The following is a 26808-nucleotide window of genomic DNA, read 5'->3' as shown; positions in this document are numbered from 1 at the left end:
GACCAAAAGAGGTCTCTGTGGAGTCCTCTGTGGAGTCCTCTGAGGAGTCCTCAGAGGACTCCTCAGAGGACTCCTCTGAGGAGTCCTCTGAGGAGTCCTCTGAGGAGTCCTCTGAGGAGTCCTCTGTGGAGTCCTCTGAGGAGTCCTCTGAGGAGTCCTCTGAGGAGTCCTCTGAGGACCCTGCGTGGAGGATGAGTTGGAGTCAAACACAGGAATGTTTTTTCACCAGTAACTTCTTGTTGAACCCTTTCCCACACACGCTGCAGTGATGGAGTTTCTCTTCTGTGTGGATGGTCATGTGCTCTGTCAGGTGAACTTTTTGTTTGAAGCTTTTTCCACACACAGAGCAGCCAAAGGGTTTCTCTCCTGTGTGAATCCTCATGTGAGTCTTCAGGTTCCCTTTGAGGCTGAATTTCTTCCCGCACTCGGAGCAGCTGTAGGTTTCTTTCAGAGCTTTTCTCGCCGTGTGCCGGGGCTGTGACGGCTCCTCGACACACCTGTGGGTCTTGAGCTGCGTGAACCAGGTGAACCGTTTGTCACAGGCGCTGCAGCCGAAGCGTTTCTCCTCGGTGTGGACCGACAAATGCAGAGTCATTCTTCTTTTATGAGCAAATCTTTTCTGGCAGAAGGAGCAGCTGAAGGGTTTCTCTCCCGTGTGGATCCTGGTGTGAAGCTGTAGAGTTCCCTTCTGGCTGAAGCTTCGGCCACAGAAGGAGCACTGGAATGGTTTCTCTCCTGTATGTGTTCTCATGTGGGCCAGGATGTTTCCACTGCAGCTGAAGTGTTTGTGACACACAGAGCAGCTGAAGGGTTTCTCTCCGGTGTGCGTCCTCATGTGGCTCATCAGATGGTCTCTGCGACAGAACATTTTCCCACACTCGGAGCAGCTGAACGACTCTCTGTCAGGGTTCAGTCCGTCCTCACCTGACTGAGACTCTGAGCGCTCCCCCAGTCCGCCCTCGCTGACCCCGGCCCCAGCTTCATGAGGTCGATCAGCAGGATTCACAGACAGGTCTGGTCTTTTAGAGTCAAAGCTCTGTCCTGGTCCCTGTCCTGGTCCTGGTCCTGTGAGGATGTGGTCTTCGATCAGGTGGCTGACCCTGTGTTTGAGGTTTTTCTCCCCTGTGTGGATCCTCATGTGTCTGCTGACGTCTCCGCTGTATCTGAACCTCTTCTGACACACGGAGCAGCTGAAGGGTTTCTCTCCAGTGTGAAGTCTCATGTGACTGATTGAATTCCCCTTCTGAGAGAATCTTTTACCACAGAAGGAGCAGCTGAAGGGTTTCTCTCCTGTGTGAATCCTCATGTGAGCGTTCAGATGTGGTTTACGACCGAATCTCTGACCGCACTCGGAGCAGCTGTACGACCGCTCCACAGTTCTACGCTCAACAGGGGCGTCTTTGAGTCCCTCAGAGTCCAGACCAGACTCAGACTCTCTGTTCCCCTCCCCGTCACAGTCACTGACCTCAGTCTCTGAGGAGTCCTCACTCACGGTCCTCCCTGGTCCTCCACAGTCCTCTCCATCAGCTCCTGTCTCCATCTGTTGCCTTTGTCTGTGATGAAGCTGTGAGGACTGAGGTTTCTCCTCCTCCTCCTCAGTCTTCACAGGGACAGGAGTGAATGTGGTCTTGGTGGTCTCAGCCTCCTCCAGTCCTTGAAGCTGCTCTCCCTCCTGACTGCTCCACAGCTCCTCCTCCTCCTCCTCTTTAATGATCCACTCCTGCTGCTCCTCTGCTCCAACGATCACCATCAGGACGTCTGAGGGTGGATCTGAAACACAAAGAGACGTTTCCATGAGTTTGTTTCTGTCAACGCTCGATCTGATCCTCTCGTCAGGATCTCACTGAGATGGAGACACGCTGAGAGGAGCGTTACAAACATCAGATCTGCTCCTGGGCCCCTTTCTGTTTTTCTTTGTGTTAAAATATAACTTTGCCAAAAGAGAAGGAGGGTAATGATGTGTGTGAGGTATTTTTTCTTCATATTTTTCACAAAGAGCCCAACCCAAAAATAAAAATATAAATAAAAATAAAACACATTTTTCCATAGTTAAACTCTTTATCACTTTTTTTTCAGGAAAACAATTCACACATTTTTTGCCAAAAGATTTTCACAGCTGAAAAAAACAGAGGAGGTGAGGATCAGTCTGAGGACAAACGGAGCAGAAAGCACAGCTCATCTTTTTCCTCCTCTCTGAGTGTTTCTGAGGTTAACATGGAAGCGTATTTCATTCACTTGAAGAAAAAAAAAAACAACTCAGGTTTTTCAGAGTAATTTATTCTTCAGTTTGTTTTTGGTTATGATTATTTCTGTTTTTAGGAGGTTTTTTTTTCTGTTTTCAGATTACTTTTTTCCTGTTTTTAGGAGTAATTTTTTCCTCCTGTTTTTATCAGTAATTTTTTTTTTTCCTGAAGTATTGAGCTACTTAGAAATCCTGCTAGAACCTCCAACCTGCAGACGACTCCCGTGGATGTGTGGTGGCTCCTGTGTCCTGCAAGGATCAGAGATCCTGTTCGGCTCATATATGCCTTATCCTTAACTTTCTACCGGTCCGTACCGGGTCAATAAAGGTAAGGTATTAGCCACACACAGGGTCTGATACCCTTGTTATATTTTCGACTTAACCTTATATTTTATATAAGCCTATGGTTCAGTGTTATACTTAAGGAATAGACGAAGATGTGGCATTAAAAAAATGAATTGCTTCTACACTGGAAAGCCGGTAGAAAGAAATCATAACAAGGGTTTCATACCCTGTGTGTGGCTAATACCTTACCTTTACTGACCCGGTACGGACCGGTACAAAGTTAAGGATAAGGCATATATGAGCCGAACAGGATCTCTGATCCATGCGGGACACAGGAGCCACCACACATCCACGGGAGTCGTCTGCAGGTTGGAGGTTCTCACGGGATTACTAAGTATCTCGATACTTCAGGGAAAAACATTACTCCTAAAAACAGAATTAATTACCACAATAAAACAAACCAGAGAATAAATTACTCTGAAAAACCTGAGTTGTTGTTTTGTGAATGCAATAGGCTTCCGTAGCTTAAATCTCTCAGACAGATAAAACTTGTGAACGGGTCTGGAGGAGATTTCTTTGACTTAGTGATTAAAACCTCTAACAGTGATCAGGGACGGACCAGACCTTTCTCAGACCAGTTAAAGCGTTCAGCATGAACTGACTCAGCAGTGGGATGGTCTCTCTCTGATTTCTGTCGTTTTTCCTGAAGGACTGAAAAAAACAAACAGGTTTTACCACCTGTAGAGACTAAAGACAGAAAAGGGAGTGTGTGTGTGTGTGTGTGTGTGTGTGTGTGTGTGTGTGTGTGTGTGTGTGTGTGTGTGTGTGTGTGTGTGTGTGTGTGTGTGTGTGTGTGTGTTTTCATCGTTAGCAGCAGCGGCTAACAGGCTGTTAATGCAGCTGTAGCTCCTGTTAGCTTATCATCGTTAGCATTGTTAGCATCGTTAGCATCGTTAGCAGAGGTAAAGACCTGTCAGACCTCCTCGAGGCTCGGTGTCAGGTGTCAGCTCCACGTGCAGCTCTCTCAGGTGTGTCTCCATCTCCGTCCTGTTGACCTAAACCGGATCCGGACGGGACCAACCCACGGCCTCTCTCCACAGCTCCGACAGGACCCGCACTTCCGGGACACTCCTTCACAATAAAAGACTCTTTGAGGAGAGGAGTGCTTGCAGAGACAGGATTGAGTGTTTTTCACAGAGATGAATTTTATTAAAGAGAAGAATTCCTCTCCTGTTCTCTGACTTCCGGTTTGATTATTAAATAAATTCATTAAAAGTTAAAAGAAAAACTGTCTGAGACCAAAATGTGTCTCTAACTGAGCCTCAGACTCTACAGGACTTTACTATCATCAGAGCTCCATCTGCTGACCCTGAACCAGGATCTGAGCCCGGCTCTGATGATGACCCGGTTCTGGTTCTGAACCCTGAAAAGAGGAATGTTTGAGCTCATTGGGTCTCAGACTTTATCTCTGAAGCTCAAACTCACATTAACTCATCGAATGAAGGTTTTTATAGAGTCAGATCACAAGCCGACAGGAAGTGACGCACAGGAAGTGACGCACAGGAAGTGACGCATAGGAAGTGAAACACAGGCCCAGGAAGTGTGACAATCAGCTGTTTGTGAAGGCGACCGAGGTCTGAGGTTTGCCAAGGGGAGTATGTAGACTCACCTGTAGACTCACCTGTAGACTCACCTGTACACTCACCTTTAGACTTACCTGTACACTCACCTGTAGACTTACCTGTACACTCACCTGTAGACTCACCTGTAGTCTCACCTGTAGACTCACCTGTAGATTTACCTGTAGACTCACCTGTAGACTTACCTGTACACTCACCTGAAGACTCACCTGTAGACTTACCTGTACACTCACCTGTTCACTCACCTGTAGACTTACCTGTACACTCACCTGTAGACTCACCTGTAGATTTACCTGTAGTCTCACCTGTACACTCACCTGTACACTCACCTGTAGACTCACCTGTAGTCTCACCTGTAGACTCACCTGTAGACTCACCTGTAGTCAGAGAATCAAATGTTTGTGTTTTTCTTTGACCTTGTCTCTAAATGTATTGAAAGAGTCTCATGATCAGAGCTTTTATTTTGGAGGACAGGAGGAGTTGTTACTTCCTGTGTTTTTGTTCTGGTCCTCGTGACTCGTGGCTCCACTCTCACCTTGGACCTGCAGCTCAGAGACCGGGTCAGGGGGTCAGGGGGTCAGGGGGTCAGGGGGTGAACAGAAGGACTCAGAGGTCTTCACTGAGCCCCCTCCACTCCACAGCGGACTCAAAGATGAACATGACCACCAGGGGGCGCTCAGTGAGACGTGTCTGTGAGCAGGTTTCCCTCTGTCTGCATGTGATCTTACCTGACTCAGCGCCACTTCCTGTTTCCTGTTTCACTCCCCGCACAGGCCAAATAAAAACAGTCAGACGTGTCGGAGTGAGGCAGGTTTGAGTTTTTATTAACACAGGAATAAGTTATCAGGGTTTAACAGGAGCTTACAGAGCTGCAGGTCAGAGAGTCTGAGCCACAGTCCGGTTTGAGTCGGTCAGACCCGAACCAGGACCTCAGAACAGGATCATAGAACAGCACGCGTCCTGAAACTTTGAGACCGGCTCTGCAGAAACACGACTGTCAGACGTCTTCTCCTGCTCATCTCTGACTCTGCTCACACACGCTCTGAGTCTGTCACTCAGGTGATCAGGACCAGGTGATCAGGACCAGGTGAGGGGTCAGAGAGGTCCACACCTCCCACCTCTGTTTCCACCAAGAGGTCCAGCTCAGTTTGTCTCAGCGCAGTACACATTTCCTTTGACTAAAACCAGGACAGGTCCTTAAATTACAGACCAGTACTGTGGAGCTGGAAACACTGCAGTTCTCTGATTGGCTGAAAGAATGGTCACTTCCTGTGTGACAGCAGCTGCTGTATTTCTCCTGGTGGCTCACAGACTTCTCTGAAACTAAGCTTGATTGTTCTTTGTCACAAAGAGTCACATGACGATCAGTGAGAAGACGAAACGCTGCACGTCTTCATCGTTGCTCTTTGTTTATTGTGTCACGTTTTTCTTCTTCGTTGGTTTTATTAGCGTGGTACCCTGTGTCGCACTGCTGTGGTGTCTATTATGTAACTAACGCACATATTAACATCCAGCTAACACGCTGTCGACCACGAAGGACACGGCTGGCTGTGGAAACACAACAGGACCAGACTTTATTGATCCAAACCGTATCAGACTGGACTGATCCAAACCCGACCGCTCAGTGGGACCAGGACTTTGCTGACCATCACTACGTCTGTTTCAGCTCCACAGCGTCCACCTCCTGCTGTCCTCCAGCTGACTCTGTGACTCCTGGCCCCGCCCCCTGACTGTCCCCTGCTGTGTGCAGCTTCATGTGTCTCTTCAGATGTCCAGTCACAGTGAAGCGTTTCCCACACACAGAGCAGCTGAAGGGTTTCTCTCCCGTGTGGACTCTCATGTGAATCTTTAGACTTCCCTTCTGAGCACAGCTTTTCCCACAGACGTTGCAGCTGAAGGGTTTCTCTCCAGTGTGAACCCTCATGTGTTTGGTCAGGTCTCCTTTCTCAGAGCAGCATTTCCCGCAGAATGGGCAGCTGAACGGTTTCTCTCCTGTGTGAACCCTCATGTGTTTCTTTAGGTCTGTTTTCTGGGCGCAGCCTTTCCCACAGACGGAGCAGCTAAAGGGTTTCTCCCCGGTGTGGTACTTTGTGTGTCTGTTCAGGTGTTCTTTGACGTGGAAGCTCTTGTTGCAGACGGAGCAGCTGAAGGGTTTCTCTCCGGTGTGGATCCTCATGTGTCGGGTCATGTTCCCCCGCCCGCTGAAGTTTTTCCCGCAGAACAAGCAGCTGTACGGTTGCTCTCCGGTGTGACACCTCATGTGAGCGGTCAGGGAGCCGCTGTCCTTGAAGGATTTGTCACAGTCGGAGCAGGGGAAGGGTCTCTCTCCAGTGTGGTCTCTGATGTGCCGGTTCAGGTTCCCCTTCAGGCTGAATCTTTTCCCGCAGTACGAGCACGGGAAAGGCCGCTCCTTCACCGGAGACTCCAGGCTGCTCTCTGCAGCGCCGCCGCGGTTCTGACCCTCTGACCCGGACTGGCTGCTGGTCTGAGTCCAGTTACAGTCACTGTCGTCAGTCTCCATGGAGTCTGGAGAGTTCTGCTCACTTACTGACCCTAAACCAGTCTCTGGATGTGGGTCAGTGTGTGGTCCTGAACCAGTCTCTGGATGTGGGTCAGTGTGTGGTCCTGGATCAGTCTCTGGATGTGGGTCAGTGTGTGGTCCTGGATCAGTCTCTGGATGTGGGTCAGTGTGAGGTTTCTCCTCCTCCTCCTCCTCAGTCTTCACAGGGACAGGAGTGAATGTGGTTTTGGTGGTCTCAGCCTCCTCCAGTCCTTGAAGCTGCTCTCCCTCCTGACTGCTCCACAGCTCCTCCTCCTCCTCTTTGATGTGGGGGGGCTCAGAGTCCTCCTGCTCCTCCTTCGGCTGCTGGGCGTCTGCAGGACTCTCTGAAACACACGGACACAGCGTTACAGACGCAGAGTTACTGAACGATCGAACACGTCAGGATCAGGACCTGGTTCTGCTGCTGTTTGATGTGGTCCTCTTCAAAGTCTTGGTCTGGATCAGGACCTGTGAGGACCAGTTAACCGATCCTGACCCTGACCCTGATCCTGACCCTGAGCTGCTGCAGAACTGATGGAGGGACCCGATCACTGGCCCTTCACTTCTCTCTGCTCCAGAGCCCCCAAACCCAAACCCAGACCCAGACCGAAACCCTGACCCAGACCCAGACCCTGACCTGAGTGGTTTCTTCTCTGAGCACAGAGGCTCTCATCGTATCATCAGGGGCTGAGGAAGAGGAGGGAGTCGTCTCACTTACCCTCTCTTCTTTCCTCTAATTCAAAATAAACTTTATTGACGTAAAGTTTCTGAAACGTAGCAAGGCCAACGTCAGACTGAGAGGATGAAGAAAAACAGGTGATCAAGAAAAACAAATAAAATCAAACAAACATAAATTTAAAAAGGTAAAATGAATCAAATGAACAAACAATGATCCATAACCACAGACGTGTTTCGTTTCCTAATAACTCATTAAGGGTCTCTGACAGCAGCCTGTTTAACTCTGGACCAGCTGGCTCATATCGGGCCGGGTCGCTCTCTCCTCACCCAGAACCTTCTGGATCTGTTCCTCTCTGAGGGGATGAAGAACATCTGGGCTTTAATCTGAGGAAAATCTGTCTCTGATATTTGTCTGATTCGTCCAGGTGATGAGGAAATGGATCTCAGGTTCTGCCTGTCCGGGTCACAGGGCCCACAGACTGATCTGTCTGACCACTGGTTTCTGTGTGGACCAGTCTGAGTCACTGGTTTCTGTGTGGACCAGTCTGAGTCACTGGTTTCTGTTTGGACCAGTCTGAGTCACTGGTTTCTGTGTGGACCAGTCTGAGTCACTGGTTTCTGTGTGGACCAGTCTGAGTCACTGGTTTCTGTGTGGACCAGTCTGAGTCCCAGGTTTCTGTGTGGACCAGTCTGAGTCCCAGGTTTCTGTGTGGACCAGTCTGAGTCTGGACTTACTGAGGGTCTGTCCCTTTAAGGTCTCTGCTCTGATTTAAGTCCAGGGAGTTGATAAATGTTTGAGAGGATGAGAGGGACTCTATGAGCTGGAGCATGTAGAGACTGCAGCTCCCATAAGGCTTTGCGGGTTGTTGTGGCAGAGACTTCTGGGAGTTGTAGTTTGTTCCTGCTAACAGGTTTTCTCTGGTTTTGTCGGTTTGTTTAGACCTGGTTTGGTGTTTTGTGGCCCGGATGTGTCTCAGCTGTCAGACTGTGAACAGAAAGATCCAGAAACTTCTCTGACCCCGCACAAACTCTCCTGTTAGCTTTGGAGGCTAGCTCCTGTTAGCCTGTGCTGCCTGTGCTGCGGGTCCTCGGTGCGGACCTACCTGCTCTGGTCAGCCGGACTTGGGGCTTCAGCACGGCATCGAGCAGCCTCCTGTGGCGGCTGACCTCCCGCTCGGAGCGCTCCACGCGCTCCTCGTACTCCGCCACGGTGTCCTCGAGCAGAGCCACGATCTCCTCCGCGGCCGCCGCGAGCCGCGCGGTGAGCAGCGCTCTGAGCGCCGGGACTTCAGCCGCTTCTCCTCCGCTCTCCAGCTGCAGCAGGACGGCTTCAGCGGCGGCGCTCAGCCGCTCATGGACCGACACCCGCAGCAGCTGCACCCCGCACATCCTGCTGCTGTCTGCGGACAAAGAGCAGCGCTCACTGCACACACACACACACACACACACACACACACACACACACACACACACACACACACACACACACACACACACACACACACACACACACACACACACACACACACACACACACACACACACACACAGTGTTCCGCGTCGACGACTGTTCGCTGGTGCCGCGAAGCGCAGGAACGAACAGCGAACCCTGCTGGACGGAAGAGAGAACAGATCTGCTCCTGTCAGCTTACAGCAGGATCTGCATCCTTTACTTTGTCCTCAGCTCACCTGGATAAAGTCATGCAGGAGCCACAATATCTACTTTATCTTCACAATAAAGACAAAAAAGTTTAAAATTTAATAATTTTATGAGCTTTTGTGTTTATAAAACTGTACAAGTGATGTTTTAGTTTTTTATTTTCAATACATTTGACTTTTCTAAAACCTTAGTGGTCTTAGAAAAGTCTCCCCTCCAGATATCTGCCTGATCCTAAACCACACTTTAATTCAGATTATCATCATTAACACAGGTCACTCCTAAATGTTACTTTGAGCTTCCTGCCTCAGTCAGACTGGACTGATTCATGGCTCTGGTTCCTACGACAACACCAAACCAACCACTGCCTGTAAGGGTAAACACTGGAGCCTGACTGTCAGACAGAAAAAAGACAGAAGAGCAGAAGAGACAGAAACAGGAGAGGAACAGATCTGACGTCTTTTCATCACCAACAGGAAACAGAACTTCTTCTTCTCTCATTTTATTAAAACATCAGCTGACATCCAACACCACTCAGTGAATTATGTAACTAACACATCCTGGTATCAGAGCTTCACTGAAACATGTGGGCCTGTTCCACCTCAGGAACCAGATCCAGAACCAGACCCAGAACCAGAGCCTGACCCTCCTCTCCCTCGTTTACTCTTTTCTTCGCTGGAGAAAAAAGGACATGTCCCTGGTTTCTTGTTGCTTCTTTGTCCTTTTCCTCTAAGTCAGCAGGTCTCAGCAGAAACAACTCAGCGCCATCTAGTGGAGGATGTTCTGGTTTTACAATTCATGACCAGCTTCATCCTCTCTGACCCTCTTTACAGCAACATGAGAATAAAACATCATCATTTCATCAAACTACACCCATCTGTTTCTGTTTCATCCAGAGGAAAATTTATAAAAGTCCCCATGACAGAAAGAAAGACAGAAAGAAAGAAAGACAGTAAAGTAAGAAAGAAAGAAAGAAAGAAAGACAGAAAGAAAGAAAGAAAGAAAGAAAGAAAGAAAGAAAGAAAGAAAGAAAGAAAGAAAGAAAGAAAGAAAGAACGACAGAAAGAAAGGGGTCTGTTGGAGGACCTGGACCCTTCCTGCTGTGACCTTTGACCTGACGTAGTCTCAGCTGGTCTGAGGACCCGAGCAGCTCTGAAAGTCTGAGGTCTGGCTCGTTGGTGACTCGTCCTGAGCTGGACCCAGAGTCCCTCTCTGTCTGCAGGTCCAGCTGAAGACTCCCTGGGGTTGAAGTCCCGTGAACGAACAGACTCTGAGTCCTGGTTCCAGGGTTCCTGGGTTGGTCTGAGTCCACCGTGCTGACTCAGTGATCTACAGCTGGATGAAGTCGGCCTGGACTCCCTCTGGTGGTTTCAGGTTCGGGGTCTGGGCCGGCTCTTTCCCCGTGTGTTCTCCTGAGTGGACCTTCATGTGGGAGTCTAACGAGCGTTTCTCCTGGTAGCTCTTCCCGCAGAGCTGGCAGCTGTAGGGTTTCTCCCCGGTGTGCGTCAGCATGTGTCTCTTCAGGTCGATCTTCTGGACGAAGCCTTTGCTGCAGAGCTGACAGCTGAACGGTTTCTCCTTCTTGTGGAAACGCTCATGGGTCTCCAGTGAGATCTTCTGACGAAACCTTTTCCCGCACAGGCTGCAGATGAACGGTTTCTCTCCTGTGTGGATCCTCATGTGAGAGTCCAGGTTCCCGATCTGTCTGAAGTTTTTCCCACAGACCCTGCAGTTGTAGGGTTTCTCCCCCGTGTGGATCCTCTTGTGGACGTCCAGGTGCTGACTCATGGTGAACTTCTTACCGCAGACGTCGCAGGAGTAGATCCGGGGTTTTCCTCCCGTGTGGCTCTTGATGTGTCTCCTCAGGACCGTGTTCTCGATGAAGGTCTTCCCGCAGAACTCGCAGATGTACGGCCTCTCGCCGGCGTGGAGCTTCATGTGTCTCTCCAGAGAGCCTTTCCTGGGGAAGTCTTTGCCGCAGTCTTTGCACCTGAAGGGTTTCTGGCCTGTGTGGGTCCTCATGTGGATCTCCATGTCCCTGAAGCTGATGCCACAGATGTCACAGATCCGGGTGGTTTCTCGGTGGCTCTGGATATGAAGCTGCAGACTCTCTGAGGACTCGGACTGCTCGCCGCAGACGCCGCAGCGACACTCGGGATGGTCCAGGTGGGTCTCTGCGTGCCGTACGAAGTTCCCCTTGTTGTGAAAGGCGCTCCCGCAGACGCTGCAGCAGTGGGACGGGGTCAGACTGGGTTTCCTGCGCTGGCTCCTCGGCGGCGGCGGCGGCGGCGGCTCGTCCAGCTCGTGGCTGCGGATGTGTCTCCTCAGCTCGCTGCTCTTGTTGAAGCTCTGGCTGCAGACTTTGCAGCTGAACGCAGTCTGTCCGTCGTGGGCCTTCATGTGCCGCTCCAGGGAGCCGGTGTGGCTGAACTCTTTCTGACAGACGGAGCAGCTGAAGGGTTTCTCCGCCGTGTGGATCCTCATGTGCGTCACCATGTTGCCCTTCTGGTTGAAGCCTTTCCCGCAGACGTGGCAGCTGAAGGGTTTCTCTCCCGTGTGCAGCCTCAGGTGTGTCTCCTGCGCCCGGATGGAGGGGAACTTCTTGCCGCAGACGTCACAGGTCCTGCTGCTGTCCCGGTGCGTCTGAAGGTGCAGCTTCAGTCCATCGGTGGTCTCCTGGTGCTCCCCGCACAGACCACACTGAAACTCCGCCTCCTTCAGGTGCTTCTCCACGTGCTTCATCAGGAAACCTTTCCTGTCAAAGGACTTCCCGCACACTCTGCAGCAGTGAGGCGTCGCCTCTTCATCGTTCTCCTCCTCCTCCTCATCGCCTGCATCCTCTGGAGAGGTCGGTCCCTGGTCTGGTTCAGAGACGTCTTCTGGTCTGTAGGACGAGCCGGGCAGAGAGTCCTTCAGTTGGTCTTCACCACAGACGGTCTGCTTCAGACTCCGGAGCCCCACAGAGAGACACAACTCTGGGAGACAGAGACAGAGACAGAGACAGAGACAGAGACAGAGACAGAGACAGAGTCAGAGACAGAGACAGAGACAGAGACAGAGACAGAGACAGAGTCAGAGACAGAGACAGAGACAGAGACAGAGACAGACACAGAGTCAGAGACAAACACAGAGACAGAGACAGAGACAGAGACAGAGACAGACACAGAGACAGAGACAGAGACAGAGACAGAGACAGAGACAGAGACAGAGACAGACACAGAGACAGAGTCAGAGACAGAGTCAGAGACAGAGACAGACACAGAGACAGAGACAGAGACAGACACAGAGTCAGAGACAGAGACAGAGACAGAGTCAGAGACAGAGACAGAGACAGAGACAGACACAGAGACAGACACAGAGACAGAGTCAGAGACAGACACAGAGACAGAGACAGAGACAGAGTCAGAGACAGAGACAGAGACAGAGTCAGAGACAGAGACAGAGACAGAGACAGACACAGAGACAGACACAGAGACAGAGTCAGAGACAGACACAGAGACAGAGACAGAGACAGAGTCAGAGACAGAGACAGACACAGAGACAGACACAGAGACAGAGTCAGAGACAGACACAGAGACAGAGACAGAGACAGAGTCAGAGACAGAGACAGACACAGAGACAGACACAGAGACAGAGTCAGAGACAGATACAGAGACAGAGACAGAGACAGAGTCAGAGACAGAGACAGACACAGAGACAGACACAGAGACAGACACGGAGACAGAGTCAGAGACAGAGACAGACACAGAGACAGAGACAGAGACAGACACAGAGACAGAGTCAGAGACAGAGACAGAGACAGAGACAGAGACAGACACAGAGACAGAGACAGAGACAGACACAGAGACAGACACAGAGACAGAGTCAGAGACAGAGACAGACACAGAGACAGAGACAGAGACAGACACAGAGACAGAGACAGAGACAGAGACAGACACAGAGACAGAGACAGAGACAGACACAGAGACAGACACAGAGACAGAGTCAGAGACAGAGACAGACACAGAGACAGAGACAGAGACAGACACAGAGACAGAGACAGAGACAGAGACAGACACAGAGACAGACACAGAGACAGAGTCAGAGACAGACACAGAGACAGAGACAGAGACAGAGACAGACACAGAGACAGAGACAGACACAGAGACAGAGACAGAGACAGAGACAGAGACAGACACAGAGACAGACACAGAGACAGAGTCAGAGACAGACACAGAGACAGAGACAGACACAGAGACAGACACAGAGACAGACACAGAGACAGAGTCAGAGACAGACACAGAGACAGAGACAGAGACAGAGACAGAGACAGAGACAGAGACAGAGACAGAGACAGACACAGAGACAGAGACAGAGACAGAGACAGAGACAGACACAGAGACAGAGACAGGGACAGGTTAAAGCAGTGACTCTCAGAGTGGACTCCCAGGGCTAGGCCTGTCACGATAATCAATAAATCAATGAACCGAACGATAAATAAAAACGTCCTGGGTAAGTTTCCCAGCCTGGATAAACTGACACGTGCTGCATGTTTGTTTTCCTCCTCTCTTTGGACCAAAGAGGCTGAATGAGAAGATGGCTCACTACGTCTATCTTTCCTAACATCGGGCTCTTTAGCAGATTTAGCGGATTTATAGCGGAGTGAGCGTCTGTCAAAAATACGATCTTTGGGGTGAAGACGGGGCTGCTGGCGCGTACACACGGAGAGAGCTGAAGCGAGCGTCCTGAGGGGTAAGGAGGAAACACACGCTAATATGAGTGATGGCACCAAAGATACGGTTCTTAAGCCGCCTGCCACAGTCCCAGTGTGGGAATATTTAGTTTTTATCAGAATGAACAAAGTGTGAGCTCATGAACACCAACGAGCTGATATGTGGCATTTGTTTGAAAATAGTGGCGACGAAGAAGAAGAAGAAGAAGAAGAAGGGGAGGTGCAGCGGAGCCTTGTTCTTTGACAATCCGCTCTTACTGAGGCTTTTGGTCGGCAAAGGAAACAGAAATAAAAGCTCCAAATGGTGGGCGCTCAAAGACAGCTACATCGCCAAAGAAATGCAGCCCTTCAATACGGCTGAAAGCCAGAAATGTTCAAAATGTTTGACAGACAGTACGGATTGACTGGGAAAAAGGACATGTTACAAACAATTCAGGAACTGTATAAACTCCCTTTGATTTAGGCTAGAGCTTTTATTGTTGTTTTTGGAGTTTAGTTTTTTCTGTAGAGACAGGGTCTATGTTTTATTGTTTTCGATTAGTATTAATTATTTTAATTGACATGTATTTTTTTCTAAAAGAGTCCATTTCATTTTCATTGTATTTTTTTCTCTTTCTTGTTTGTTAAATTTATTATATTTTTAGTTTAATTTATTCTATTTCAAAGATCCTGACCTTTTAATTACAGATAAATACTCTTAAGAAATTAAAGTTTCTTGCTTTTGATATGGAGTACTCACTTTATTATCCCATTTATCATAATTACACCAATGAAAAAATGGAAAAAAATCAGAATAATATTAACAATAATATCGTTTATCGACAATAATACTTTAGAAAAGTATCGTCCAGCAAAGTTTGTTATCGTGACAGGCCTAACCAGGGGTCCGGGGACCGTAGCTTGGGGGTCTTTGGAATAATTTAACGAGGGTCGTAAAGTTGTGGGATCATCTCTGATATGACTGTGACAGGTTTTTATGGTTTTTCATGTTTTTTTTGTTGCGACACGTCGATCACTCTGTCCGGCCCAACGATGGAAAAACAAACAAAACAAAAAAACACGGACGTTTCCTGAGTGTTCACAGACTGATCGACGGGGAAGTGTAAACGCCGCCTGATGCTGTCATCACTAAGCGGAGCACTGTTCATTATTACACAGCAATAACATTAGGCTAATCACTGTAACGATGGGGGGGGGGGGGGTCTCTCCTACCAGGGGTCTGTGGGCTAAAGGACCCAAATGAAAACTCTTGGATGTTCAGACTCGTGTTTTACTCGCTGAGCCTTCAGGAACCTAAAAACCAGATCAGAGTCTGGACTTCATGTAGGATTGTGTCCTCATTAAATGTCAGTTTTAAAGCAGGTCTGAGGATCTATGTGGACTCTAGCGCCCCCTATGGACTAAAGTGATGTAATGGACTTTGTAACCTCAGGTGGAGATCTGCTGGTCTAGATTTGGTCTTTGGTTTTGGTCTGTATCTGGATGTTTTTTTCAGAGCAAAATAAAACCAGGTCACTGGATCCTGGATCAACAGGAAGTGGATTCTGTTGGTCCAGTTCTGATCCAATCACATCAACAGTCTGATACAGACTGACAGATGGACCAGTCAGATTCTGGATCAGTCTCTGTTTCCATCCTGAGCCACGAACAGCTGATCAGACTCCTTCAGGACCACATGAGGGGGTCTGCAGACTGAGGTCTCTGTTTGATCCTGTTTTACTGAAACTGACTGAGCTGGTCCTCAGTTTCTGTTCAGTCCACCTCAGAGTCCAGACCTTCACTCAAACAGATCCAGATCCTTAAAAAACCTGATCCTGGTTCATGATTTGAGTCTGATCAGCCCCTGTGAACTGATCCAACCTTTTTGATCTCTGTCTGGACTCTGTCTGGGATCTGGACTCTATCTGAGCCCTGTCTGGGATCTGGACTCTATCTGAGCCCTGTTCAGACCCTGTCTGGGATCTGGACTCTATCTGAGCCCTGTCTGGGATCTGGACTCTATCTGAGCCCTGTCTGGGATCTGGACTCTATCTGAGCCCTGTCTGGACCCTGTCTGGACCCTGTCTGGACCCTGTTGGACCTGGGTTTCTCCTGTGGTGTCTCAGCTCGTCTCTGGGACCCTTACCTGGCTCCTGGTCGCCCTCCCCGGCCCCCCTCTGGGCTCTGTATCCGGTCAGGATGTGTGTGACGGCGGCGCTGATGAGCTCGGTGAGCCGCTCGTGCAGCTGCTCGGTTCCCGCCGTCTCGCGCTCCTTCAGCAGCCGGAAGATCCGCTCTGCCGCCGCCGCGAGCTGCTGGTCGATCAGCGCGCGCAGGTTCCGGTCCTCCGCCGCCTTTGATCGTTTTTTGGACATCTTTCCCGCGAACAAAGAATGTAAACAGCGCGAGGACACTTCCGGGAGCCCCAACGTTCGAGCTGTGGGCGGTACTTCCGCTTCAATCAAACGTCATTTCCTCTGTGTAACCGCTAACCATCGGCTGTAGCTTAAAAACATGAAGATAAAAGATTAAATCCTCTTAGTTTGAGGATTTTACTGTTTAGAGTTTTTTATTCAAATTATTAAATTTTTCATGTTTTATAATCGATCCTCCTCTGAAGCCAACTCCGTCTAAACCCTGAGAGTCTCAGCTTTTTCTGACTGATCTGTGACTTTTATAACAAAGATAAAAACTTCTCTGACCCTGAGCCTTTTTTATTAAAGTCAGCATCAAATGAATCAGCAGGAAGGAGAGAAATAAATGTTTGTTTACATTAAAGGTTCATGACTCCTGTTTCCATTTTTACAGCCTGGATATGACTGTTATTACTTCACCAACCACAAGGTGTCGCTGGTACATGTTTTTAAACTGACATGTTACAGGTTACACTGAAAGAGGGATCAGTGAAGAAACACAAACCTGAAGGTGGAAAATGCAGATTTTTATCTGTTTGTTTATTTTTCACAGACACATCAGAAAGTGGACTTTTGGTGCCGTGAGCGTCTGATCGCTTGTTTTGGTTCGTCTGATGAAGGGATTCAGACCTCAGAGGGTTTTTACTGCTGAAATACAGAACGAAGAACAAAGTCACATCTCACAGTCTGAAGCTGATTATTAAACGTAAAATCTCTCAGTTCATGTTCACAGAGAAACTAAAGTCTGCCTCAAACCATCGTCTGGGATCAAAGTGTGACATGTTTTCACGTCTCAGCTCAGGCTGGTTTTAACCTGATCAAGACTTTGTTTCAGCTTTCACTTCCTTCTCCTCACAGACGCCTTTCTCCTGAAAAACAAACAAACAAACAAACAAACAAACAAACGTGTTAAAACAGAAAGACTCTGGCTTCATGTGGAGGAAACCAAACACTGAAACAGGAAACACTCGTCACGTCCTCTCCCTCTTCCTGTGTCTGACCTGAAGGTTTCTCTCTGATCCTGATCCTGATCCTGGTCTTCAGACCAAGGATCAACACTGACGTCAGAGACAGGACGGGGAGTTTACAGGCTAACGCTAGCAGCTATTGCTAGAGCTGTTAGCTTTTCTCTGTGCTGGCGGTCTCTATGCTAAGCTAAGCTAGCCTAGTTTTATGTGTCCCGTGTTTGTCAGCTGACCTGCTGGCTCTGCTCCTCCCTCTCCCTCCTCCTCTGCTCCGCCTCCACCACGCTGAAGAAGTCTGTCTCCGCCCGGGCGATCAGCTGATCGGGGCTGTCCTCTCCGTCCTCTCGGCCTCCGTCCTCCTCGCGGCTCTGCTCCGAGCGGCTCCTCTCCTTCAGACGGATCTCTCTCTGCCGAGCCTCCAGGATCTTCTCCCGCTTCGTCTCTCGCTCGAACATCTGCGCACACGGTGATGTAGCATCGCTCCGTTACCATGGTTACCCTAAAGTCATCATCTCCACCAAAAACAGCCTCAAACACCTCCGTCCAACACGAGGTGAGCCTCAGGTGTGAGCACTCACCGCAGACAGCAGGCTCTTCTCATTCTTCTGCAGGGTCGACAGCCCCGCACACACCTCCAGAATCATGGCTCCGCCCCCCTGAGAGCCGCACGCCACCAGACCCCCGTTGTCCTGCAGCCGCAGACTGTACAGGGGGTCGTCACACACCTGAGGTCAGAGCCACAACACGACAACACCAACGACATCATTACTGTTTTCATTAATGACATCATCAGTCCAACAGACCCAGAAACCCTCGACTGTGTGTGACAGGAAGTGTTGAAAACTGCAGCTCCTCAAGTGTCCACTAGAGGCAGGAAGATGGACACCAGGAACCACACGGACGACCATGAAACAAATTAAGATCAGAGTTTAAAACTTCAGTCACAACGAAGATTATCTCACCGTGCTTCGTTTACACTTCACCTCAGACACCTTCTTACAGCGTCCTCTTTTTTTTACAGTGTTTTTATTTTTAAATGTGTGTTCATTTCTGACAGTGATATTATTTACAGTGTGTATTTTTACAGTGATATTTCTTACAGTGTGTATTTTTACAGTCAGTGTATTTCTTACAGTGTTTTTATTTTTTTACAGTGTTTTTATTTTTTACAGTGTCCTCATTTTTAAACGTGTGTTCATTTCTGACAGTGTACAGGTGTGTGTACCTTGAGGCTCAGCGTGGGGTCGTTCTGTTTGAACAGGATGTCCCAAACGTCCAGCACGCCGTCCATCTTCACCGTGAAGAAGACTGAGGGACGGACGGGACTCCAGCAGGCGTCACTCAGGTACGCCATCTGATACCTGAGACACACACACACACACACACACACACACACACACACACACACACACACACACACACAGTAGACATACAGGTGTGTAACATGAAGCAGAGACACAGCTTATGTTCGGAGAGGCCCCCCAGTAGACTCTGGGACGGACTCTGAACAGGACTAAGACAGTCTGGATTTAGTCTGATCAAGGTTTGGTTGTTAAAACCAGCAGGGACTGGGAGACCCCGTCCTCTGGCTCCTACCTGGTCCACATGATGGAGGACTCCTTGATGTCCTCAGACCAGATGCGGGCGGTCCAGTCCCCCACAGTCAGGAAGTTTTTGGGGAAGAGGGGGTTCCTCTGCAGGGCGTAGACCGGTCCGTGGTGACCCTCATAGGTACAGACGATCTTCTCTGCAGGAGTCTTGGCCTTCCTGTTACAGGACACGACCGAGCCCTGCTCCGTCCCCACCATGAACTTAGTGGGCTGCAGGGACACAGAGGACAGAGAAAGACCGTCTCCGAGACAGAACCAGGACAGAGAAAGACCGTCTCAGAGACAGAACCAGGACAGAGAAAGACCGTCTCAGAGACAGAACCAGGACAGAGAAAGACCGTCTCAGAGACAGAACCAGGACAGAGAAAGACCGTCTCAGAGACAGAACCAGGACAGAGAAAGACCGTCTCAGAGACAGAACCAGGACAGAGAAAGACCATCTCAGAGACAGAACCAGGACGAGGAAAGACCGTCTCAGAGACAGAACCAGGACAGATAAAGACCGTCTCAGAGACAGAACCAGGACAAAGAAAGACCGTCTCAGAGACAGAACCAGGACAGAGAGAGACCCTCTGAGGACAGAACCAGGACTTTGTCCTGTCCCTGTTTCAGGCTCATGGGCCAGATGCAGAACTCTCACCATGGTGGACTCATACTCCAGAGACACGGCTCCTAAAGCTCGGTCCAGGTTCCCCTCCTTGCTCAGGTCCAGAACCAGCCGGTCTGTGGGCTCACACAGTCTGCGCACATCCCACCACAGGACCTGAGAAAGGGGGCGGAGTCAGTTAAGACCATTTCCACAGGGTCCATATTTACCTGTCTGTCTCCACCTGTCTGTCTCCACCTGTCTGTCTACACCTGTCTGTCTCTACCTGTCTCTACCACCTGTTCGTCCTCTTGTTAGTCCTGGTCCTACCTGTTAGTCCTGGTCCTACCTGTTAGTCCTGGTCCTACCTGTTGGTCCTGGTCCTACCTGTTGGTCCTGGTCCTACCTGTTGGTCCTGGTCCTACCTGTCCATCGGTGGAGGCAGAGAAGGCGTCAGTCCCAGTCTTGGACTGGAGCCAGATGATCTTGTAGACCGGGTCTCGGTGGCTCTGCTCCACGGAGGACACCTCCACAGGTGAGCCTCCTCTCCGGGTGTCCCAGAGCGCTGAAACAAACACACCCACAGGTGAGCACAGACACACGGGTCCCTGTCTGGGTCAGTCCCACCTGAACCCACCGATCTGTCCGTTGTAGCTGCCCCCCACCAGGGTGTGAGGGTCTTTGGGGTTGTAGTCCAGACAGACCAGCAGGGACGCCGGCTTCAGGGTCATCTCCGGTCTGTTTGGGTTCTCTGAAACAGAAAGGACTGGTCTGAGTGGACTGGACTCTGTGGGGGGGTTGGACCACCTGCTGCCTGTCTCACTAACCCATGTCCCAGATGTAGGAGTCCAGACTCAGGTCTCTGCAGGGTTTCTGGAACTCCAGGCAGGAGTAGGCGGCTGCTAACTTCCTGCCTCCGTCAGGATGCCAGGACAGACCGGTGACGGTTCTCTTCACCTCGTTTGGATCTCTGCAGGACCAGAACCAGGTTCAGGGTCAGGGGACACTTTGTGTCCTGTACAAAACAACCCACATGCTGTCCCCGGACTGACCGCCTGGGACTCCAGGTCTGAGTCCCAGACTCTGAACTCTCTGATCCAGATCAGAGCCACGGGTTGGACACGTTTACCGAGCTGCTCTGACCAAGAGGTTCTGACAAGACCTGATCCGGATCAGCACTCTGCAAAATAAAGGTTTACTGACTGCTTCCTGTGACTGACTGCTTCGTGTGACTGCTTCCTGTGACTGACTGCTTCGTGTGACTGCTTCCTGTGACTGACTGCTTCCTGTGACTGACTACTTCCTGTGACTGACTGCTTCCTGTGTGTGACTGCTTCCTGTGACTGACTGCTTCCTGTGTGTGACTGCTTCCTGTGAGTGACTGCTTCCTGTGACTGACTGCTTCCTGTGTGTGACTGCTTCCTGTGACTGACTGCTTCCTGTAACTGACTGCTTCCTGTGACTGACTGCTTCCTGTGACTGACTGCTTCCTGTGACTGACTGCTTCCTGTGACTGACTGCTTCCTGTGACTGACTGCTTCCTGTGACTGACTGCTTCCTGTGACTGACTGCTTCCTGTGACTGACTGCTTCCTGTGACTGACTGCTTCGTGTGACTGCTTCCTGTGACTGACTGCTTCCTGTGTGTGATTGCTTCCTGTTACTGACTGCTTCCTGTTACTGACTGCTTCCTGTTACTGACTGCTTCCTGTGCGCTGTGATGTCATCCTGACCTGAACACGTTGATGGTCTTGGCTGACGGAGGATCCTGGATCTCCTCCACCTGGTCCTGGTCCTCGAAGTACCCCTGGTAGATGTCGATGGCGTTGTTTTGTCTGATGCAATGCTCCGTGACCTGCTCAACACAACACATCTGGTGACATCACAGCCGGGGGCGGGGCTCTGTCCAAACACGCCCGTACATGTGGACTGTTACAGGATTTCATTTCTGTCTAAACCCACCACCTCAGTCAGGAGAACCAGGCCTGGAAACCAGACCGTGTGGGCCTAACGGGGTCAGTGTGGGCCTAACGGGGTCAGTGTGGACCTAACGGGGTCAGTGTGGGCCTAACGGGGTCAGTGTGGGCCTAACGGGGTCAGTGTGGGCCTAACGGGGTCGGTGTGGGCCTAACGGGGTCGGTGTGGGCCTAACGGGGTCGGTGTGGGCCTAACGGGGTCGGTGTGGGCCTAACGGGGTTGCTGTGAGCCTAATGGGGTCAGTGTGGGCCTAACGGGGTCAGTGTGGGCCTAACGGGGTCAGTTTGGACTGTAGGGGACTGTCACGGCTCAGGAGGTCTACAGCTGAATGTGGTGTCTCACGTTGGACTAGAATGGGTGGAAGTGGACTGTGCTGGTGTTCGGTGAGTGGACCAGGTGTGGGGGGTACACCTGGGGAGTTCTGGGGTCTTACGCTGCCCAGCTGCAGGATGCTGTTCATGTAGCCCTCGTCCTTCTCCACCTTCTTCCTGAAGCGGATGGTCTGCTCCATCTCCTGGGGGTTCACGTCTTTGGGCCACCCCCCCTCCACGTGGTTTATCCCACAGCTCTCAGACTCAAAGCGCTGCGTGTTCACCTGCAGAGACACACACCTTTACCACGACCTGGACCTGGACCTGGACCTCAGGTCACCCTCAGTCTTTGAGATTTTTAAAGGGACAGTACAAACGTTAGAGGGAGATGGACTCATTGACTCTCACACATTCATAAACATAAGAAAATATAAACATGTAAATAAACAAATGAATAAACACCTTAATAAACAGCTTAAAAACACAATCATACACACATTAACAAACACATTAACAAACATAACAACAAACATAATAATAGAAATTAATAAACACATTTTTAAACAGTTAACAGTTTACAAACACTTCATTAAACACCTTAGTAAACAACACAATAAACATTGATAAACACATTGATAAATTCATTAAGTAACAGCTTAAATCTGGAGATGTTTATTAATCAAAGGATAAATCAACATCTCCAGTGAGAGGAGACAACATCAAGCTCCTCTGAGCCCAGAGTCCACAGACCTGTAGCGCTCTTATTGTGGAGGGGTCTGGGTACTTCCTGTGTGTTCGTCCCTGAAGGTGTGTGTGTGTGTTTCAGGGCTCACCTGGTGCTCGGACATGTCCCTGCAGGCCTGCGTGGCCTGGTCTCGGGGGGTTTTCTCGATGAACTGCAGAGCCAGACTCGGGTCCGGAGGGAGGTCCCCCAGCAGCTCCGCGGCCCGGTCCGAGAACAGACCCTGCCGGCCGAACTCCGCGCGGAGCTTCGTGTACACGCGGACGATCTCCATCCGGTCTCTGACGGTAAGGGGGACCCGGGACAGGCGGACTAACTCACGGACTCTTAAACGGACTAACCGTTAAACTAACGGACCAACTTCAGACCGGGGCAGCGAGTTTGTTGTTGCCTAGCAGCGGCGTGACGTTGCTCTGGAGTGTGTTGTATCCTAGCAACAGCGAGTTTTTTTTTTGTCGTCAATCAACTTTATTGATTCCAATCAGTTTGACAAATCCACAGAAACAGAGTGAGTCGGTCTGAGGGATCAGTCTGTGGAGGTTTCACTGAAGATACACCTGGTTAATATTCAGGGAGTGTGTGTGTGTGTGTGTGTGTGTGTGTGTGTGTGTGTGTGTGTGTGTGTGTGTGTGTGTGTGTGTGTGTGTGTGTGTGTGTGTGTGTGTGTGATGAATGAAAAGGTAAATTTTGAACCGTCTTTTTTCTAGTAGTGTCCCCTCCCGTCCAGCAGGGGCCAGTGTTCGCCCTGTGGTTCGCTCGACTCAAACAGTCGTCGACGCGGAACTGTGTGTGTATGTGTTTTACTGTGTGTGTATGTGTTTTACTGTGTGTTTTGCTGTGTGTTTAACTGTGTGTGTGCAGTGAGCGCTGCTCTTTGTCCGCAGACAGCAGCAGGATGTGCGGGGTGCAGCTGCTGCGGGTGTCGGTCCATGAGCGGCTGAGCGCCGCCGCTGAAGCCGTCCTGCTGCAGCTGGAGAGCGGAGGAGAAGCGGCTGAAGTCCCGGCGCTCAGAGCGCTGCTCACCGCGCGGCTCGCGGCGGCCGCGGAGGAGATCGTGGCTCTGCTCGAGGACACCGTGGCGGAGTACGAGGAGCGCGTGGAGCGCTCCGAGCGGGAGGTCAGCCGCCAGAGGAGGCTGCTCGATGCCGTGCTGAAGCCCCAAGTCCGGCTGACCAGAGCAGGTAGGTCCGCACCGAGGACCCGCAGGACCCGCAGCACACACACACACACACACACACACACACACACACACACACACACACACACACACACACACACACACACACTCACGCACACGCACACACACTCTCTCTCACACACACACTCTCTCTCTCACACACACACACACACACACACACTCTCTCTCACACACACACACACACACACACACACACACACACACTCACACACACACACACACACTCACACACACACACACTCACACACACACACACACACACACACACACACACACACACACACACACTCTCTCTCACACACACACACACACACACACACTCACACACACACACACACTCTCTCTCACACACACACACACACACACACACACACACACACACACACACACACACACTCACACACACACACACACACACACTCACACACACACACACACACACACACACACACACACACACACCCTCTCTAATGTTAAAGCAGTCTGAATGAGTGAATTAAAGGGATAGTCTGTGTTTTTATGGCTGTGGCAGCGTGGCTCCTGATTGGTGGAGACAGCTGGGGCTCAGGTAGATCACCTGTGTCCTCTGTGGGTCTAACAGCTGTGTTCTCCTCCTCAGACTCTCCACAGATGCTGAGCCTGAACCTCAGAGACTTCGCGCCCCTGGTGGACCCTGCAGACCTGGACCATTCTGGACCTGAGGAGGAGGAGGCCAGTCCGGCCCCGGAGTCCCCCCAGTCCTCCCCCCTGTCCTACCATCAGCCCCTGTCCCCCAGCAGCTCGGCCATCCTCAGCGAGGACGAGCCCGACAGCGACTGGACCGCCCAGAACCGGACTGTGAGTCCCTCAAAGAAGAAGAAGAGGAGAGGACGCCCGCCGCTCGCCAACAGACCGCTCCGCGCGAGCAAACGGAAGCGCTCGGCTCCCACGCTGAAGCTGGACTGTCACGTGTGCGGTCGCACTCTGCAGGGGAAAGGCTTCCTGCTCAAACACGTCCTGCAGGTCTGCTCCCAGGACAAAGACTGCCGCTGCGGCTTCTGTGGGGAGAGCTTAGGCTCCGCCTCCGACCTGGCTGCTCACCTGAAGATGCACCAGGAGCAAAGTAAAACCTGCTCCTTCTGCGGGAAAACCTTCAACTCCATCCTGGCGCAGGAGCTGCACGTGCGGCTGCACACCGGGGAGAAACCGTTCACCTGCGACGTCTGCGGCAAGAAGTTCAGCCAGAAAGGGAACCTGACGTCTCACATGCACGTCCACGCCGCCGAGAAAGAGTTCAAGTGTAAAGAGTGCAGCCGCGCCTTCTGCCACCTGTCGTCCCTGCAGCGCCACCTGCTGGAGCACTGCGAGGAGGCTCAGACCTGCAGCATCTGTGGTCAGGAGTTCCAGAAGAGGCGTGGCCTCCAGCGTCACATGACCAAACATCACAAAGACAGTCCAGACAAACCCCCGCGAGCTCGCAGAGCGGCGCCGCCTCACCTCTGCAAAGTCTGCGGGAACGTTTTCCAGAGGAGGAAGTACCTGGTCAAACACGTGGAGACTCACCTGCAGGAGCCGGGCCGGGTCTGCGGACTCTGTGGAGACCAGTACGAGTCCGCCGCCAGCCTCACCGCCCACCTGCGCTCACACCGCGACTTCAGCAACACGTGTCACGTCTGTGGGAAGAACTTCCCGGCCCAGGCGGCGTTGGAGATGCACCTGAGGGTCCACACCGGAGAGAAACCGTTCACCTGCAGCTTCTGTGGGAAAGCCTTCAACCAGAGCGGCAACCTGAAGATGCACCTGAAGATCCACACGGGGGAGCGGGCGTTCTCCTGCAGCCTCTGCGGCAAAGGCTTCACGCAGAAGAACACGCTGGACACACACATCCGCTTCCACAACAAGGAGCGGCGCTTCCTGTGCCAGGTGTGCGGGAAGGGCTTCATGCAGGACGTGGACCTGAAGAGACACATCCTGATCCACACCGGGGAGAAACCCTACAGCTGCTCCTTCTGCGGGAAGAGCTTCCAGGCCAAACGCTCGCTCAATGGACACCTGAAGGTCCATGGCGTGGACGGGTCTGGACCCGATCAGAGGTCGGAGCAGCTGCGGACAGACGGGTTCTTCTCAGGCTTCATCCAGCTGTAGGTGCTGGGGGCGGGGCTTAAACCGCTGCACTGTGTCTGCATGCATCAGTCAGGTAGAGACGAAAACTCACCTGAGGTTTACCTGAATCAGTGTTTGTTCAGCACCACGGAGCTGAGGGAGCAGAACCATCAGAACCATCAGAACCATCGGACTGAGCCCAGAGCCCCTTCAGCTCCAACCGTTCTCTGTTCAATAAAGTTTAAACGCTTCAAAAACCCAGCTGAGTTCATCATCACAGCATGCTGTGTGTGTGTGTGTGTGTGTGTGTGTGTGTGTGTGTGTGTGTGTGTGTGTTTATCCACACGCTCAGGTGTCAGTTTGGTCACAGCTCAGAAATTTACACCACTGAGTATTTCTGACTCTGTCTTGATGTCCAGTGTCCGTGGATGTTTCCTCTGTATTCCTTTCAGTCTCCATCTGTAGCAGCTCTTCTTCTGTGTGCTCCGGTTCATACAGGTATACTTTTGGTTCCAAAGTGAATGAAACTTCATCGTTGCTGTCATAGTCACTCATTTTGAATTTCCTACGCTGCCTCACAATCCTTAGAGTACAAACAAAAGAATTACGATAATTGATCAAACTTACACGAGGCTAAAACCAGCGCTGGAAGCATAGCTTGTTTAAATTCCCTACAGCTGGAAGGAGGAGGGGGGACGGAGCGCACTAGCTCTGCGCGGAAGGACACATGAGTTAGTTAGGTCCAGATAAATGTTTATATTTCCGAAGACTTAATGCACTTAAAATATTTTATGTACCGTACTCATAAACTGTGGTGTTACTTTTTGATTTTAGTTCTTGTAGGCAGAGAAAATAGCCTTTGAATTTGGTACCGTCTCTCCCTGTTAGCGTCTATTTCCTCGTCACCATCGATTACAGTTTGTGTCTTACTGAGGGAGAGGAGACAACTTTCTACTGTATCTAATGTCCTTAGTGGTCACATAGAGCTCATACAACCCCACTTCAAAAAAACGGAACTGTCCCTTTAACGAACAATATTTTGTTGGGACAAGCCCTGACAAAATACAACAAACATGAAAAATATCAGGACCTGCCTCATGGCCTCTGTCTCTGTAAATGAAGGCTGCATTTTGGACTCTGAATCAGATTTTATCAGTTTGGTCTGGATGCTGGCGTGGAGTCACATGACC

At 50.8% G+C, this 26808-nt stretch overlaps 3 protein-coding genes across 3 annotated transcripts; 1 reads left to right on the top strand and 2 right to left on the bottom strand.

The window, feature by feature from the left end:
- Positions 1 to 111: 111 nt before the first annotated feature.
- LOC141803244 (uncharacterized) lies at positions 112 to 16187 on the bottom strand. Its single transcript, XM_074687206.1, has 9 exons — positions 15881 to 16187; positions 10378 to 12019; positions 10131 to 10321; positions 9646 to 9719; positions 8937 to 8996; positions 8491 to 8887; positions 5823 to 7053; positions 3541 to 3692; positions 112 to 1770 (listed from the first exon to the last, which is right to left on the bottom strand). The coding sequence occupies exons 1-9, from the start codon at positions 16107 to 16109 to the stop codon at positions 203 to 205; spliced, it is 5544 nt and encodes a 1847-aa protein (XP_074543307.1). The 5' UTR covers positions 16110 to 16187; the 3' UTR covers positions 112 to 202.
- Positions 16188 to 16692: 505 nt separating this feature from the next.
- On the bottom strand, positions 16693 to 22612 carry LOC141803478 (dynein axonemal intermediate chain 2-like). Its single transcript, XM_074687544.1, has 12 exons — positions 22430 to 22612; positions 21719 to 21880; positions 21042 to 21163; positions 20137 to 20279; positions 19947 to 20060; positions 19735 to 19874; positions 19364 to 19486; positions 18710 to 18933; positions 18339 to 18474; positions 17692 to 17838; positions 17347 to 17568; positions 16693 to 17017 (listed from the first exon to the last, which is right to left on the bottom strand). The coding sequence occupies exons 1-12, from the start codon at positions 22610 to 22612 to the stop codon at positions 16967 to 16969; spliced, it is 1767 nt and encodes a 588-aa protein (XP_074543645.1). The 3' UTR covers positions 16693 to 16966.
- Positions 22403 to 25884, top strand: LOC141803477 (uncharacterized). Its single transcript, XM_074687543.1, has 3 exons — positions 22403 to 22625; positions 23223 to 23519; positions 24156 to 25884. Exons 2-3 carry the CDS (start codon positions 23234 to 23236, stop codon positions 25658 to 25660), a joined length of 1791 nt encoding a protein of 596 aa, XP_074543644.1. The 5' UTR covers positions 22403 to 22625; positions 23223 to 23233; the 3' UTR covers positions 25661 to 25884.
- Positions 25885 to 26808: the final 924 nt, after the last annotated feature.

This window comes from Halichoeres trimaculatus, unplaced genomic scaffold (assembly GCF_033239565.1).
Source record: "Halichoeres trimaculatus isolate MK-OKI-2021-1 unplaced genomic scaffold, fHalTri1.1 fHalTri1_scaffold_14, whole genome shotgun sequence".
NCBI classification, from domain to species: Eukaryota; Metazoa; Chordata; class Actinopteri; order Labriformes; family Labridae; genus Halichoeres; species Halichoeres trimaculatus.
The sequence above is the reverse complement of the archived record's forward strand: the minus strand, read 5'-3'. Positions and strand labels throughout refer to the sequence as shown.

Bases quoted from the DNA above. Each gene is read 5' to 3' on its own strand.
- LOC141803244 (XM_074687206.1), bottom strand. From the start codon at position 16,109: ATGTCCAAAAAACGATCAAAGGCGGCGGAGGACCGGAACCTGCGCGCG. The intron at 12,020-15,880 runs GTAAGGGTCCCA...TCTGTCTCCCAG, and splicing joins GGAGGGCGACCAGGAGCCAG to AGTTGTGTCTCTCTGTGGGG. The intron at 1,771-3,540 runs GTGGAGCTGACA...TTTGTGTTTCAG, and splicing joins CACACCTGAGAGAGCTGCAC to ATCCACCCTCAGACGTCCTG.
- LOC141803478 (XM_074687544.1), bottom strand. From the start codon at position 22,612: ATGGAGATCGTCCGCGTGTACACGAAGCTCCGCGCGGAGTTCGGCCGG. The intron at 19,875-19,946 runs GTGGGTTCAGGT...TGTTTGTTTCAG, and splicing joins CAGCTACAACGGACAGATCG to CGCTCTGGGACACCCGGAGA. The intron at 18,934-19,363 runs GTGAGAGTTCTG...GTGTCCCTGCAG, and splicing joins TGGAGTATGAGTCCACCATG to CCCACTAAGTTCATGGTGGG.
- LOC141803477 (XM_074687543.1), top strand. From the start codon at position 23,234: ATGTGCGGGGTGCAGCTGCTGCGGGTGTCGGTCCATGAGCGGCTGAGC. The intron at 23,520-24,155 runs GTAGGTCCGCAC...TCTCCTCCTCAG, and splicing joins AGTCCGGCTGACCAGAGCAG to ACTCTCCACAGATGCTGAGC.